The sequence below is a fragment of the Episyrphus balteatus genome, chromosome 2 (genome assembly GCF_945859705.1).
Source record: "Episyrphus balteatus chromosome 2, idEpiBalt1.1, whole genome shotgun sequence".
NCBI classification, from domain to species: domain Eukaryota; kingdom Metazoa; phylum Arthropoda; class Insecta; order Diptera; family Syrphidae; genus Episyrphus; species Episyrphus balteatus.
This window is the reverse complement of record NC_079135.1, coordinates 52,004,041-52,020,854: the sequence shown is the minus strand read 5'-3', so window position 1 is coordinate 52,020,854 and position 16,814 is coordinate 52,004,041. Positions and strand designations below refer to the sequence as shown.

The 16,814-nt window shown below is 30.9% G+C and overlaps 2 protein-coding genes across 2 annotated transcripts; both read left to right on the top strand.

The window, feature by feature from the left end:
• The first annotated feature begins 4,277 nt into the window (after window positions 1–4,277).
• On the top strand, window positions 4,278–5,038 carry LOC129912271 (uncharacterized). The gene is made up of 3 exons (XM_055990453.1): window positions 4,278–4,398; window positions 4,455–4,613; window positions 4,679–5,038. Exons 1-3 carry the CDS (start codon window positions 4,359–4,361, stop codon window positions 4,903–4,905), a joined length of 426 nt encoding a protein of 141 aa, XP_055846428.1. The 5' UTR covers window positions 4,278–4,358; the 3' UTR covers window positions 4,906–5,038.
• A 4,209-nt stretch (window positions 5,039–9,247) lies between these two features.
• LOC129909435 (polycystin family receptor for egg jelly-like) lies at window positions 9,248–13,772 on the top strand. The gene is made up of 5 exons (XM_055986521.1): window positions 9,248–10,169; window positions 10,216–10,379; window positions 10,441–10,651; window positions 10,709–13,593; window positions 13,740–13,772. The coding sequence occupies exons 1-5, from the start codon at window positions 9,260–9,262 to the stop codon at window positions 13,770–13,772; spliced, it is 4,203 nt and encodes a 1,400-aa protein (XP_055842496.1). The 5' UTR covers window positions 9,248–9,259.
• Window positions 13,773–16,814: the final 3,042 nt, after the last annotated feature.

Genomic DNA, 16,814 nt, shown 5'->3' with positions numbered 1-16,814 from the left:
AAAAAGGGTAATCTATAATGAATTAAATTATATCTTTATTGTTATTATCGCCAATCAAACATTCGATAGTTTGTTCGATAGTTCGATAGAAAAAGTAATAAAAATTATTTTTATTTTAAGTGGAAAGCGAAACGCTTTGGAGTTGAGGTCACTTGAACTTTAAAATTGAGTTTGTTACCTTGTTGCTTAGTAATTTTTGCAAATTTTTATTCTATTGATTGATTTTGTTTACTATTTTTAATGCTGTTTCAAATCAAAGTGAAGTATATAGTAATTTGTTGATAAATGTGTAGCTGCTTATTATTTAAGGATTCATAATTACGATTTAGTCGAGTTTTATTAGTTTTGAATTACACATGCTAGGGTAATATGGTGCAAGAGTGTGCACTTTAGAGAAAATACTAAATAAAACAATAACAAAACGAATTTCACTACTTAGATATAATTTTTAGTTTATAATCAAATGCAAAAAAAAAAAAACTTAAAACTGGTAACAAAAAAGTATATTAATTCATTAGTTATTAACAAAAAACCACATCAGGTCATTTTTGCACTCTTATACAAGTAGGGCTGCCAGATAAAATTTTATTAATGTCGGGACAACAGCTCTTAAAAGTCGGGTCAACTCGGGCAAAAAAATACATGAAATCGAAAATGAATACAAATAAATTAAAAGAACTACATGCCAGATTCCAAACTTTTCCTTGCATATATGACTTATTCCCTAAATTTTTGAGGATTTCATGTAAAAAGCATGAAATCTTAAAAATTCCATTTTTTGAAAATGTCTTCATCCATAAAAAAAATAAAAAAAAGAGTGTGTGTACACATGTACACGCGACTGAAGTTATACTTCTCATTCAGTATATATAAATGAATTTCATTTGATATTTTTAATTTCTATTATTAAATTAATTAATCCACACTTCGTTGTTTACATTTTTATCAAGTGAACAATAAATTAATTTTTTCATCCTCCTTGCGTCCATGTAGTTTTCAATTTATTCTGTGAAATTTACTCATGTTGTGCGTTGTTGTGAAGGTACGGTATATACTTAACGAAAGTAAATGAATTGCGCATAAAATGTGCGATATGGTAATTTTATGAGAATTGTGTGTGCTTCAGCACTAGTAGTTGCAATATGCAACTTGCAGGGTTGCTACAAAGCTCAAAAGTGAGCTAAGCTCAGCTCACAGCTCAGCTCAAATTTTGAGCTAGCTCACTTTTGAGCTTTGTACCACAGCTCAGCTCATTTGAGCTGAGCTGAAAGTGAGCTGAGCTGAAAGTGAGCTGAGCTGAGCTGTTGGGTGAGCTAAGGTAAAGTGAGCTGAGCTGTGCTGTGATGGGTGAGAGGATACATTGATTTTTATTTGGAAAGTATAATGAAATATGAAGATATATTAAACTTTTATAAAACACCATAGCTTAAGATGTTCGGTTCTAGTTATTAATTTAATTATTTTAACACATGGATATTTTTATAAATAAAACAGATAATTTTTCGTGATCTTTCCTCTTGGTTTTTTTAATAGTAAATATATTTCTATTTTTTTAGTAAAATATTTCTTTTTTTATCATAAAAAAAAAATTCCGATACAATCCGGTTTTTCGATTTTTTTCAAAATTCCGAGAAAATCGTGTTTGAAAGTTGAGGTAAAATTTTTTTTCGAAAAATCCCCGAATCTTTGAACGCTCCTGGAAGCTAAACCGCTTGAGAGCAATTTTTGGGAGTGATGCCAAATGATAGCTTGTGTCATGGGCCTACGCTTTGCACATTGTCAGATTTTTCAAAAATCGCCTTCCATGTTAAACCGCCACATCATGCCTATTTTTTCAGAATCGTGCCTATTTTTTTTTTTTTACTTTTAAGTTCTCCCGGTTTGAGAACGCGTGGACCTACAGGGATGATAGTTGTACCCAAATGTAGGTTAGAGTCCCCGCTACCTTTTGGCATACAAAATTTTTTTTCATTTTCTTCAAAATTCCGAGATATAAGCTTTGGTAGTTGGGGGCGCTCACTTTCAGCTCAGCTCAGTTTCAGCTCAGCTCAAATGAGCTGACCTATGGTACCTAGCTCAAAAGTGAGCTAGCTCAAATTTTGAGCTGAGCTGAGCTGTGAGCTTTTTGCAACCCTGGCAACTTGCCACATGGAAATTACCACATGCAACTTGCCACATGCAACTTGCCACATGCAGCTTGCCACATGCCACTTGCCACACGCAACTTGCCACATGTAACTTGCCACATGCAACTTGCCACACGCAACTTCCCACACGCAACTTGCCACATGTAACTTGCCACATGTAACTTGCCACATGCAACTTGCCACACGCAACTTGCCACATGCAACTTGCCACATGCAGCTTGCCACATGCAACTTGCCACATAAAACATGTTACTTGCAACGTGTTGTGTGTTTTATGTTTGCCGTACTGCGGCGTACTGCATTTTTAAATACTAAAGTACTGCCTACTCTAAAGGTGAAACGACAGCCCTGCTACCCAGGGTGATTGCGTCATAATCCCTTTGACATTCTTGTCAAAAAGTAAATTTTCATACCCACCCTCCCACAAGAAGTATAACTTCAAAAACTGTCTTTTGATGGATCTCTTAATAAATGTAGTTACCAAGCCCAAATTGAACGAAACCTTTTAAAAGAGGAAGTTTTAAAATTTTAATGCGATTCAACAGTTTTCTAATTTTTAAAACGGACTTTCAAATAAATTTTGTTTTCCATCTATGAAACTCTCCTAGTAAGGAAATGTTAATTCAGTTAAAGATTCTCGCAATATATTTTGTTGTCGAAAGCTTTTGACCACAAATCGCCAGCTTCATAACTTACTATTAAATTCACTTATGTGAAACAAACGACCAAAAATCATTTTCATACTTATATTTAAGGTTTCGGGAGTTTACTTTTCAGCAAAATCATTTTTTGTCGCTTTCTTATCCTGTGTCTAGAAATATGTACATCAAAAACCCTCATTAGTTTATTTGTTTGGTTTTTTTTTTGAAAACTTAAAAAAGAAACACTTAACAAAATTAGAATGGTTCAGATTTTTTGTTACATGCAACGATAGCAAAATTTGCATCAATTTATAAAATTGTATATGAAAGGTCACTGTGGTGTACGCGCAACATATTTTTTTATCAGATTAATTTAAGAAAATTTTTAGGAGATAACTTTCTAACATACCAGCTGTTTTGTGATTTTTTTTAAAAGAACTTGATGATTTAGATAAATCTTCCAATAAATTTTTTCAATAATAAATTAGAATCAGTTCAAAAATATTTTAAGTAAGCTTAAAAAAATTATGTTTGCAATATCAAACTAATTAAACAGTTGTTGAAACTGTTGACAATACTTTTGTTTTTTAATCAAATTTATAGCGCAAATACAATATATTAAAACAACAAAGAACATATTCGACACACACACCTACCTACGTCATTTGAAGCAAATAAACCAGCATATCTGCAGAAACCCAAAATCAAATTGACAAATAAACATAACGTTAAAATTGATTTACTGATTTCTGTGAGCAAATCACGAAAATATTACTTAATCTTTTGTAAAATTATTGTCAAATGTTTGTTTCAAGATAAAAATCAGATCGCTATTTATAAACAAAAAATAGTGTTTGTATTAAGGTACTATAATACAGCGGTATGTTTTAGAAATTTGGTGACTTATGGCTAATTTCTACATTTTTCAAAAAGTTCGCGAAATTTCTTGACACGTATTTAAATTCAATCGGTTTTTTTCTTTTGTTTGTTAATATTATTTGCGTGTCCTGAAAACAGCTCAAGGAAATATAAACAATAGTTTTTTTCTCATAACAAAGTTTACAAAACTAATTGATCTCTCAAACATCATTTTGAGAAGGCTGATGAAAAGCTGTTTTCAAATAATATCTCATCTCTCATAAATTTTTTTGCCCGAAAATCGAAAGATACACACTAATAAATTACGAATATGCCAGAAATTTAATTGAACAGTTGTTTTAAGGAAAACATTGTTCGCACGTGTTTACCCAAAGAGTTCACTTTGTTCGCGTCATATTTCCCCTAGGCATACGCAGTACAGTTGTATACGTTTCATTGGATTTAAAATGACACCTACATAGCAAATGTACCTCCTGTTTGATTTAGTCTAAATTAAATATTAAGACATTTTAACATATTGCCAAAAAAGCTAGACAACACTTTTAATTAATGGAATAACAGAACAGTCAGAATTTTTCTCGCATAAATGTGATAAAAGCAGCAATTTCAGTTCACATTTATTTAGTCGATCGTGGTTTTGAAACGAGTACTCGTTGAAAAATAAAACAAATAAAAATAAAAATAAAAAAATATGAAAGCATTAGTGTTCGTTCTATCATTAATATCAATTGGTTGGAAATATAAATTTAAAAATTATGACCATTTTTTAAAGACACTGTATTTCAAGTGTGTTGTTCAATGGCTATAATTTCGAATGACCAACAGAAGACTTGTGAATTTAAATGCCCAGACGTGTGGAAGCCCCTTTGTGCATCAAATGGCGAGGATTATCAAAGATTTTCGAATAGTTGTTATTTGTCAATGGCCAATTGCAAAAGTTCCAAAAGTAAGCAGAACTTTAGTCAGTCTCTTACCTAAGGATGTTTAACTTTTTTATGTATTTATTTACAGCTTATACGGTTGTTGGTCTAAATATGTGCAATAAAACACCTGCACCTTTTACGACTGCTGTTCCTAGGATTGTACCAGTTAAGACTTTAATATTAACGACAACAACACCTAAATCTGTATCATCAGCTAAGACTGAACCACCTAAAATTGCACCTTCTACGACAGCAACACCAACGACAGAAACACCAACTACTTCATCACCTACGAAGAGTATTCGTAAAAGTTGAAGTCGTATGAGTTAATAAAAGTGCTAAGAGATGATAATTATTCTTTTTATTGTTTGCAATTTGCTGTTATACCAGAGTTTTGTGATAAAAAAAAAACTATAGGTTAAATTATGTATTAAATTTTATTGTATTACTTTTTTTTCTTTTTTTTATTTGATTTTCTTAGATGAGTCATACAAAAATTGTTCCCATTATTTTTTTGGAGCTATTGTGATAAATACCAAAAGGGTAAAACAAGTTTGCAGATTCTGTGCTATGCGAAAAAAAGGGATACCTTTTTTATACTTTCCTTACTTTTAAAAAGTACATTTTTTTTAAGGCAAGAACAAGAAGCCCACATTTTCTATAATTTAAGCTCAGTAGGTGAAATAGTTTTTGAAATAAAAGTTTTTTGAAAGTTGGCAACTTTGCCAAAACAATTTAAAATTAAGCTATTTACCGAGTTCCAAAAAGGAGGAGGTATTCAATTCGTCTGTATTTTTTGTTACCTTATAACTTTGGACGGATTGAACCATTTTTGATAATTCTTTTTGTATTAGAAAGCTGGTGCCTGCAGTGTGGTCCCATTTCAATTTCGTTCAGTTTTGGCCATAGGAACTATTAGAAAAACCATATACCAAACCAAAATAAAAATGATTATCTTTCGTCTTTGTGACTTTGGCGTTGAATGGAGATCACACAGATCACACAAATAAGGCCACAAGACATTATCAGCAGTATCGAGGTATCCGTTCCGAAATGATAGCCAGTTCCGAACGGAACTTTGATTTTTTTTCAATGTATCCAAAAAAATAAAATATACAATCGCATTCATTTGACACATGTGTCAGTGTCAGCGTGACTTATTCAATGAGTAAAATTCCTTATGACCCTTAAAAGTTTTCTTTAACAAATTAGGTGACTTTTCTTATATTTAAAATAAATTTTTTTTTTTTATTTTTTTTTTTTTTTTTGTAGTCTTAAAATAAAAAAAAATTATCTTAAAAGTTTTCTACATTTCAAGCAAATATTCTTGCTGAGGCTTTGCCGCGGTTGTTAATTTATTAATCTGGACTAAAAAAGTAAAAGTAATATGCGTATTTTATTTATATTTTTTTCTGTGAAGAATCCACTTCTTTTAAAATATTCCGCAACTATTTTATGTCGGAGAATTTCCGATGAAATTTAAAGAACAACTACTGTCAAAAAGTCTTTGCTAAACACATTCATAGCAATGCGTCGATGGTCTCCATGTTTCATCGGAAGATTCTCCGATATGTCAATCGGAACGGATACCTCGATAGAAAGTTCTCCGATTTCGAACAAATCGAAAAAAAAAATTCTCCGAAAGGATACCTCTATAGGGCTGTATACATACATACGTTACCAGCAATAGCTATATCATCTTTAGTGGCTTCATGGGGAGGAGAAATGAGGTGGAGGAGTAAAAAAGCTCTTATTGCCTTGAACGAGCTTCAAACTGCTTTACCCTTCTCAGAAAATCAAGCCAATCTGTTTTTGAATATCGCTTAGGTTAACGATTTCACAATAAATTTCTGTAGTGCTTTAAAAAAAATCCAATTGGGAGACTTTGGGGACCTCTGTAATTAAAATTACTGAAATATTTTTTCTGGCCCACTCGGTACTACTTTTTTCCAAGACTATTAGGCCCATCCAACAAAAATTTAAAAAAAAGCAAACAAAACCACTCTTTTTTTGTATGTTTATAAAATCATATTTTATTTTATTATATTTATTTAGCATTTGATAGAGTAGTTTTTTGGTGATCTTGTTGTTTATCTTCTGCATTTTTTCAAATCAACCTTTTTATAAGCTAAAAACAAAAACAAAACAAAAAAAGTATATTAGTGAATACAAAAAAAAAACATTAAAATCATTGTTACCATTTCTTGTTCTGCACTGTTCAATTTCAAAATAACATCTATTCGAAAATCTACGATAAGTTCTTCCATTGTTATCCGTAGCACAAATTGGCTGAATTTGTTGAGAACATACACGATCACATTTCTTTTGTGCATTAGATACAGCTAACATGCAAACTTTAAAATAATAAATTAATTATTTAATTTTACAATTGGAAGTCCTTTTTTATAAACTTACCAAGAGCAAAAAGGATGAAAATTAAAACTTTCATTTTCTTATATTAAACAGATATTTCAACTGAAGATACAGAATTAATTTTACATCAACGATACAGATGCTTTTATACGTTTTGTCCATAAGTATTAAGATTTTTGCAATCTTACAGACCTTTCACAGAATACGTTGAAGTAGCTCATAGAAGGTGTTCACCAAGCAGTTTGACCTATCAAGCTTATATTGTTTTCTATGTTTGACCCGTTATCCTTACCTTCACTGAAATTAACTGAAATTAACTGAAATGTGGGGATCTGGAAATTTCTCGAGGATTAAAAAAGCCACTTATCTATAAACTAATTTAGTAAATTCTGGAATGGATTTGAAAGTTCTAGAAAGGTACTAAAAGCTTTTGAAGATACTAGACATTCCAGGAAAATTTTTAACGTTAAGAAGCTTCATATTTGGAGTTTCGTATGCTACGTAAATTTCTTAAAATAAGCCAAATGAATATAAAATATAAATTGCATGCATATTAAGGATAGTGTTAGTATAGAAAAATATAATGAAAAGGGAAAAAGGATTTGTGTGTGCTGATTCCGAATTCGAAGTCAAAATTGTTAGAAAATCTCGAAAACCCATTTTTTGCTGTTTTCGAAGCAATACTTTGCAGTAGTGTAAACTTTTTCAACTAAACTTGTCACGGTTTATTCTTGTATTTCAAATTCAGTTTCAATCTCCTGAAAAGGTGTATTTTTTATTACCACCGGTCTTAACTGGACAAAAAAAACACAGTCGAGGCTAAGCAATTTACATGTTAAATACAACAACACTTTAGCCCCTTGGGATTAGTTGTTTAGCCCAGAGAATTCTCTGGGCTTAACTTTTTCAACAGATTTAAATCTGTGCTACCAAATCAACTTGTTCGTAAATTGCTTAGAATTTTTTTAAAAACATCCAAACTAATGTTTGGAATGACAATTATAATTTTAAATATTTATTTAATAGTTAGTTAAACTTTCCAGTTAAGCCCGGTGGTAATAAAAAACACACCTAATATCTCTTTTCTTATTCCAGATATCTAAATTAAAGTAAGTTTAGTAGGTTTGGCATATCTTACCATAAAGAAACTGATCATTAAAAATTCATATTTCTTTCTCCCAAGTATGCTAATTTTCAATCCGAATTCAAAAAATTTCGATCAGCTCCTGTTTTTGAGATACATATAGTAGTATTTTTGAAATTTTTTAACCAAAAACTTGATTTTGTGATTCTCTAACGTGTATATCTCAAAATCCTTACGTGCTAGATTCTTTTTGTCTTCGGATTCGAACTCAGCACATCAAAAACCATAAGAAAAGTATATTTTTGTTCCTAGGAGAGACAAATTTTAAGATTAAGAAGGCAGTGTATCAAATGGTTTATCAGAGATAAGATATTTCTAAATAGAAAAATATTATATAAAATTACAAAACACGTATAAATTGTTTTAATGTATTTTTTATAGTTTTTTATTACATATTTGACTTTTTTTACATAACGGGCGTTGAGATTTTACATTTTCCTAAATTAAGGTGTTTTTGTTCATGTGGGATTTAAAAACTGCAGGATTTCAATATTTTTGCTGTTTTTGTCAATTATTATCTTAAAATGTGTGTAAACTTTAATAAATAAATACAATACAAATTTAGTGTCATATGATAGATCATGTTATGTAAAAAAAGTCCTCCAAATTTGAGCTCATACGAGTATTAGTTTTATTTACTCATATTTTTCAAAAATCATTTTAAAAAAATGGTACGTGCTAGAATTTTTCTGAAACCAGGGGTCAAACTACGGCATATGTTCGTTTACATTTTGACTATTGCTCTCTCTATTTAATTTCAAAAAAAAAAGATTTCATAAAAATCAATTTCTGTGTGTGAGAAGTATGATTACTTCAAATGTACTATACCTACCTACTTTTTAATAAAAATGGGCCACTGGGGCGTATGCGTAACATTTTTTTATTTTTTATTTTATTGATTCTGACTTGCAGTTATTTAAGACAATATAAGTGTTCTTTAAGTTTTAAGTTCTGACACCCAAATCTTCAATGGTTTGTAATGGATTGTAAATAAAAATAAAATTCTGACAAGAGTTCTATCAAAGAGTTCTAGACATTAATCTGAAAAAACTTTTTTCAAGACCTTATGAGTTATGTTGTTTAAGAAACTCTTTATTTTATATCCAGAACTGTAATTAAAGAAGTTGTATATTTTTTTTTTTTTAATCACGGATGAAAATTCTACGTTTTACTTTTCACTCAAATTCGTACAAAAAAAAAATATTTCTGACTGACATGTTTTTGATTTTCCTTAAATTATTGACAATTTTTCCATTTCTAAGTCTTCAAACGAATATGCAGAAAAAATGCGACAATTCTATCTGCAACTATGAAGCAATTTGCATTCTCAACAATGGCAATCCTACTTGCGAATGTATTCAACAATTTTACAAAGATGAATTTTGTTCAAAACCAACCGACCACTGTTCTTCAAATCCATGTCAAAATGGTGGAAAATGTGAATCCTATCCTGGACATTTCAATTGCGAATGCTCAACAGGTTTTGCTGGTCAAACTTGTGCTTCAAAACAAGATGTTTTTAAATCCCCTCATTTGCACTACAATCACATTGCTCCCATTGGAACTGAACAATCACTCATGTTAACTATTCAAAATTTGGGAACCATTGAAACTCTAATGGAATTCTTCACTGAAGACTATATTATCGATGGAATAATTTTCACATCAACGAGTGGCCATTTTACAAAGTCCAATGATTTAAATACTCTTGGAAAAAGTTTGCATATAGAACATAGCGAAAGTCTTCCATATAAAAGTGGATTTTATAGAATATCTAAAGCAACATTTTGGAAGCTTGGCACTCATTCTATCACCCTTGACTTTAGTGACTTCGGTCTATCGGGGGAGAATTTCTTCCGAATGAAATTCGATATTTTAGTCTACGATCCATCAGGATTGAAATGTTTTCCACAAATTCATCTTCCTCACTGCTTGAATCCTCGCAAGCCTTTACACCTTGATATTCAAACCTTTGACTTTATCGAACCTATTGTGGATAAACGATGCAATTCTCACTCAAGTTTAACTATCAAATGGAGTGTAAGGAACTATTTAAATACAGGTAGGAATATTTTCTTTTTTGAATTCTTACAACGCGTTCTTTAAAGTTGTTCTCCATAAGTTTCCAAAACATTCTGGGATTGCTCTTACAATACCTCCCCATACAATGTGGTTTAACTATCGGGATGATTTTGTTCAGTCGTACCTGATTCAAGGAGATGTTCTTGAGATTCATTCTAATAAAAGCCACATCAGCCAGACTATACTTCGGGTTGGTTTCAAAACTTTTTTTTTCGATATTTTGATCATCTATTGATTAAGTCTTTATTTAGTGCTTTGTTTTTGTGGACTCCAAGCCAACTGCTGCTTTTATTCTTGGTGGTACATATCGCGAAGTGAACATAAATAAAGAAATTACTTTAGATGGATCGATTTCAAGAGACTACGCCAGGCCTCCTAACCAAGATCAACATCTACAATATTCCTGGTCTTGTACATCGGATGATGTTAGAAACCCTTATTGTACTGAAAATATTGGAAGTGGTAAGAATTTAACGTTCCTAAGTTTAAAGAAAGCAAATTGTCATATTTCTTCAACAGAGTCTTCTCTTAGCATACCTCCCGAAGGCCTTAAACTTGATAAAACCTATAACTTTAGTCTTCTTGTACGATCTTCTATCAATATTTATAGCACTCATCGAAGTTCCCAAACTATAAAAGTAGTTTCATATGATTTACTGTTCCTACATTTTGTTTGCCTAAGAAATTGTGAAAATGGAAAGTTTTCACAGGGAAAATTAATTCATTTAAAGCTTGAGTGTGTCAAATGTCCAACAGGAAATATCGATTATTCAGTTCGAAATGAATTTGGTGTTGAAGTTTCAAACAGTCAACGAGTGGTTCTGGTGGAAGAATCAAAAGAAAAAGTCTACCTTAAGGCTGAAGCTAAAGTGGGTCAATTTTCAGGGAGTACATCAATCAAATTGATAGTTAACCAACCACCTGCAAAGGGAACCTGTTCAGTTTCACCTCCTGGTGGAATTGAATATCAAACTCTATTCACTATTTCCTGTTCAGGTTACATAGACGAAGACAACCCAATAGATTACAAATTTTGGTTGGGAAATAATATTCTTGATCATGGTGGTGACGAAGTACTTACCACCAGGCTCTTCCCTACATCAGGGAATATCTGTGAAATTCAAATTCATATTTGTGATGATATCGGAGCTTGTACAGAAGTTCGACTTGAAGTTTCCTTGCAACCAATCACCAATCCATTTGGTACTTGGTTGGAATTACTTTCTCAAGATGAGACAAATCTGGAGAAACTCATAGAAAATGGTGACAGATCTGGTGCTTTTGTATTGATAGAAACTGTAATTGGCCATATGCCACCTGATGAAAGTCAAGAAATTGCCAAACACATTGTGGAATGTCTTCGGAATATCAAGCCAAATCGATTGCTTCTTGTCGAACAGCTTTTAACTATTGGAAATAAACTTCTACAATCAGTGGATATAACCAGCGAAACAACTATATTCATCTCGGAACTGTTTATCAAAATCAGCGAAGGATTATTGAACTCAATTAAAAACCATGAAATTATGGAGCTACAAGTCGAAACCCATGAAAAAATGGTGAATGATCTAGCTGAGACTATGGCTAGAACTGCAATAGAAGTTGAAGAATTTCCAATAGTTCACAATGCTGAACCAATTCCACTGGAAGATCCATTTTTGGAAAATTATTCAGACTATGGCGAACTTGATATTAAAGGTGTTGTTCATATTTCTAACTGGTTGAAGGCATTCCAAAGATTGCACAGATGTCTTCAAATAATGGGTGCTGTAGCGTCTTTTGTACAGTTGCCAGCGGAGCCTACTTTGATGATAAAGAAAAACGGTGTAACCAGTATGACTGTTGTTGTAGATACTTCGGAAGCAATGTCGTTATCCTGGAATGAATCAAAAACTTTTATTGACCTTTCTAAAGAATTTCTTGAGAGCCTTGAAGGGGACGAAATTGCTATTCAAGCTTTGATTTTTGAATCAAATCCACTTTGGTGGAATCCGGAGCAGTATCAGATCAACACTGATATTCTTTCAATTGGAGCTTACACGAAAAATTTGAACTCATTGAATTCAAAAACTACGAAAAGCCGTTTTAGTTTCTACATGGAACTGAAGGGTTCTTCCGAAGAGGTGCTTTCTCATGGAAGTATTGAAAACAGTATGGAAATGGTTATTTACGAGAGGATTCTTCCAGAGAATGCTGTTTTATTGGTGACATTTATGCCCCTAAAACATGATTTACGAGTTCTTCTTTTATTGGAACAAAAACTAAGAACATATATGTTTAAAGATGCCAAGAAGATTCAAAGCTCCCAAGAAAATACAACTTTATATATCATCAATAATAGTGTCAAAAAGCGTAAAGGCTTTTTAGCTATTTCGTCAAACTTTAAAGTTGAATTTTCATTCACTTTGACTATCAAAATGTGTACAACATGGAATTCTCAATCGCTTGAATGGACATCAGAGTATTGTTCGGTAGGAAATCAAACTAATGCAACACACATACATTGTTCATGTTGGCATTTTTCCATGTTTGGAGCAAAAGTTTATCCAACTTTTGGATACATTCAGGAGTCGAAGAATCTTGTTGAAAACCTTTATGTCAGCTATAGAATGTTAGCAATAATCTGTATTATCATTCTTTTAATGTTTGTTTTTCTGTGGATTGCTTGGCAAAGAGATCTTAATGCAGCTAAGAATATTGTAATTCTAGAAGACGTTTATGGTAAGAGAAAAGAAGCTCATGAATATTTAGTAAACATTTATACAAATGGTCATACTCATGCTGGAACTTCTTCTAATGTAACAATTCAATTTTTTGGATCGTTATCAGAAAGTCCGAAATATACTATTTACTCAAGACCTAAGAAATCACTATTTCATCGGAATGCCCAGACGAATTTTTCTATATTTTCATCCACTGATTTAGGGGATTTAGAGTCAGTGGCACTTAATCATGATGGTTTTGGTAGATACCCAAAGTGGAATTGTCATATGGTACAAATAAGAGATGAAGTACGAAAAAATCAGTACATATTCATGGTAAACAGATGGATCTATGCTGACTCAGAACCAATCATTATTTATTTGACCAAAGCAGAAAAACTTCAATCAAGATGTTGGATTTTTAGAAATTTCTTGGCAAATACATTTTCAAATTTCTATGCAGAACAATCTTTTTCTTCTGTGAGGCTGTATGGGCATATGAATGCCATGGAAAAAGCTAGCATTTTTATATTGAAACTGTGCATAACTGTCATGGGAACCCTATTAGTTTTTGGACCGACAACTTTTTGGACATATGAGATGGAACGTGAAACTTACTATTCAATGTTATTGGATTTTCAAAAGTTATTTTTAATTGCATTTGTTTGTCATATAGTTGGAGTTGTTGCTGGTGAAACTGTAGCTTATATAATTTTAAAACTTAGAAAATCTCAAAATAATTTAAAATATAATTTAGTTTTAAGATAATAATTATTAAAAACAAAATAAAATATTTACTTAAATTATATTTTAACCAATGCAAATCTTTTATATAAACTATAAATTAGATGGCATATTTGGTTTGGAGGCCAAACACATGAAATGGAGTGACTTCACAAGTTTTACCTTCTTTTGCTTAGTTTTGTGCGAAATTTTAATATGAAATGATGATCTAGATCTAGGGGTGCGAAAATGTTAAATACGGGTGAAATGTTGCTTTTTTTGGCACCGAAAATACAAGGTTTTGACCTTTAAGAAAATGGACTTTATTTATCAGGATATCAGGCTCACGCAACTAAACGAAGAAAACATACCCTATTTATTTTTAAAAAATTCGCAAAAAAGTTTTTTTTTACTATTCCAATCAAATTTCATTATACATTATAAATTACATTATATTGGCATGGTTTGGCATTGACACAATAATGGTTAGGAATAATGTTGTATTGTTCTAAATTAAAATAAACAAGAGTTGTATTAGAATAAAAGTAAATTTGATTTTTAATTTTAAGTACTTACTATTTATAGGTAACCTGCAGTTTTGGAGGCGAACCAAACAAGCGTTATTGAATGCTTTTATACACCAATTGTTTGAGGCACATACTGGTTCCCAAGTTCCTGGACACCATGTAGTTATGCAACGACCAGACCGAAGAACTTCATTGTGTGAATCTAAATGGTCCTCAGCACGAGAAGGGAGCGAAAACACACTGAAGATGACAAAAAGTGCAAACAGGAAGAAATTCATTGTAAAGTTTGTTTGTTTGTAAAAGACGAAAACACAACAACTGATATGGAAAGGAGAAAAATATCTGCATTTATATAGATACTTTTTGTGGGGTTAAAATTATCCTGCAAGGGATTTATTTTGGTGAAATTTTATTCTCTTTGAGTGAAATTACAGTTACATTTATTTTTCATATGGTTTACATATTTATTGATCTTAATTTTAACTTGAAATGTAACTTAAATGAATTTTTTTTATTTGCATTTTATTTTAAATTAGATTAGGTGACAACTGATGAGACAGGATTCGACAGTATGTCAAACTATTTGGTCAAAAAAAATTCAATAACAAAATTTTAATCTTATAAATTTTTGCTTATGAAATGCTGATTTTTTGCGCAAACCAAACATATTCACATGATTTTTGAGCTTTTGAATTTTCCGCTGAAATAAGACTGAAGAGAAATTATGTAGATCCTATGGGTAATTTTTTATCCTTATTTTTAAAAAGTGCAGTTCTGATTTGTTCAAGCCAATTGAGAAACTTTTCTTTTTTCATGAAAAATGATCGTTTTGAATAAATTATTTTTATAACTACTTTTTGCGCATTGGTAAAATTTAAGTATGGCTTTATTATTCAGGAAAATTTGTTAGCTTTCTAATGGTGCAATTTTTTTTCAAAACAATTGTGTTTTGAAACACGATGAAACGAAAAAGCGACAGGAACAATCAATTGATTATAACTTTTTTGTTTTAAAAGATAGATGAATGAAATTTATACTGTAGATAGGTAATAGAATAAACTATAATTTTAATTAATTTCATATTCAAAATCTTGAGATAACGGTGAAAAGACGATCTTTTTCTAAACACGTTATATCTTTTGATCTAGTGCACTTACAAATTTGAATTAACTTTAATACGCATGATAATAATATCACCTTTCATTCGATATATCACACATAGCGATACGTGCTCTAGAAGAAACACAATCTTAATTTAAAAAACTTCAAAATTACCACAAAACACCTGTGGAGATTTGTTGCCGATGACCAGCAACCAGTGTAGGAAGTACCGTTATCTCAGTTTGAAATTTCTACATGGTTGGCTTTGAAAAATTCTTACTTTTTTTGTAGGCATCGTAGAAATATGATTAAAGTGTCAAATAAAAGGTGCAATAATAAGCTTTCAGATCATATAAAATGTATTTTAAGTTATCATAAAAAAATGGATTTAATGATGTTAGCAAAAAAAATATTGGTTTTTTGAAAATGGTTGTTTTGAATAAATTATTTTTATACTTTTTGTGCATTGCAAAAATTTAAGTAGGTGCAGTTTTTTTCAAGAAAAATGATTTTTTAAGGTTTCACTTCTACCACGTGTGAATTCCACCCATGATTTTTTTTTTTATTTTTGTCGGACTTCAGCTTTTGTTGCATTTTATCACACTAATTTCCAACAGTGAGATAGCACGTTGGTAAAGCATTCGCCTAGAGACCCAAGAGTTGTAGGTTCGATCCCCAGCGGCTGCTAATTTTTTATTTTTTTTTTAATAAATTGATGCTTTTTTTTCAAAGTTGAAATAACTTTGATTTAAAGATGTTATATAACTGCAAACGACTTTAAACTTATTATTTTCTACTTTGATTTTAAAATTTTAGTCTTCAACGCAAAATAATTCCAAAAAATAGTTGAATCAACGTGGTTTTCGTTGATTTTAGATTGTTTTTTCCCTCAGTGTAATAATAGTTATTCCCATAAGAAACTTAGAGGGGCGGGATAGATTTTCGAAATTTGAAGATATTTGTCTCTTTCTTTTTCAACAATTTTTCAATAAATAGATAAAAAGATTCGGAAAAACAGTATATGTAAATAAAAAAAAAATACTACTTTTGACATTTTTTTATTTTGCTAATTGGTTGCTAAAATGGTTGGTATCTAATGTAAGGGTACTTTGCTTCCCATCAGCCGTGCATTTTATTTGAGCAAGTTTACTAGGTGGTAACTTTTTATTTGTGAAAAATTTCTGTTTAACTGCTATTTTAGCTTGTAAATAAAGAAAATCAATTTTAAAACCGTTTATTTTATTTAAATGCACAAATAAATAAATGGATAAGATTTTTTTTCTATCGGTTCTTGTACAACTTGTACATTCTTGAAAAAATTCTAACGAAATATTATTTGCTTGAATATAATTTAAACAGGAAAAAAATATACTTTTCGTGTGCTGAAGATATTTGCACAAAAGACACTCATATGCTTTGAATTTTTATTTCATAGATCAATAAATATGTAACTTCATTTGAAACCAAAAATTAATTAAAAATGTTCTTCTAATCAATTAATATTTATTTTAATATGAACGAGTATATTAACGCAAAGAACCTCTCGGTAGAGAACCCAGTATATTTTTTTTT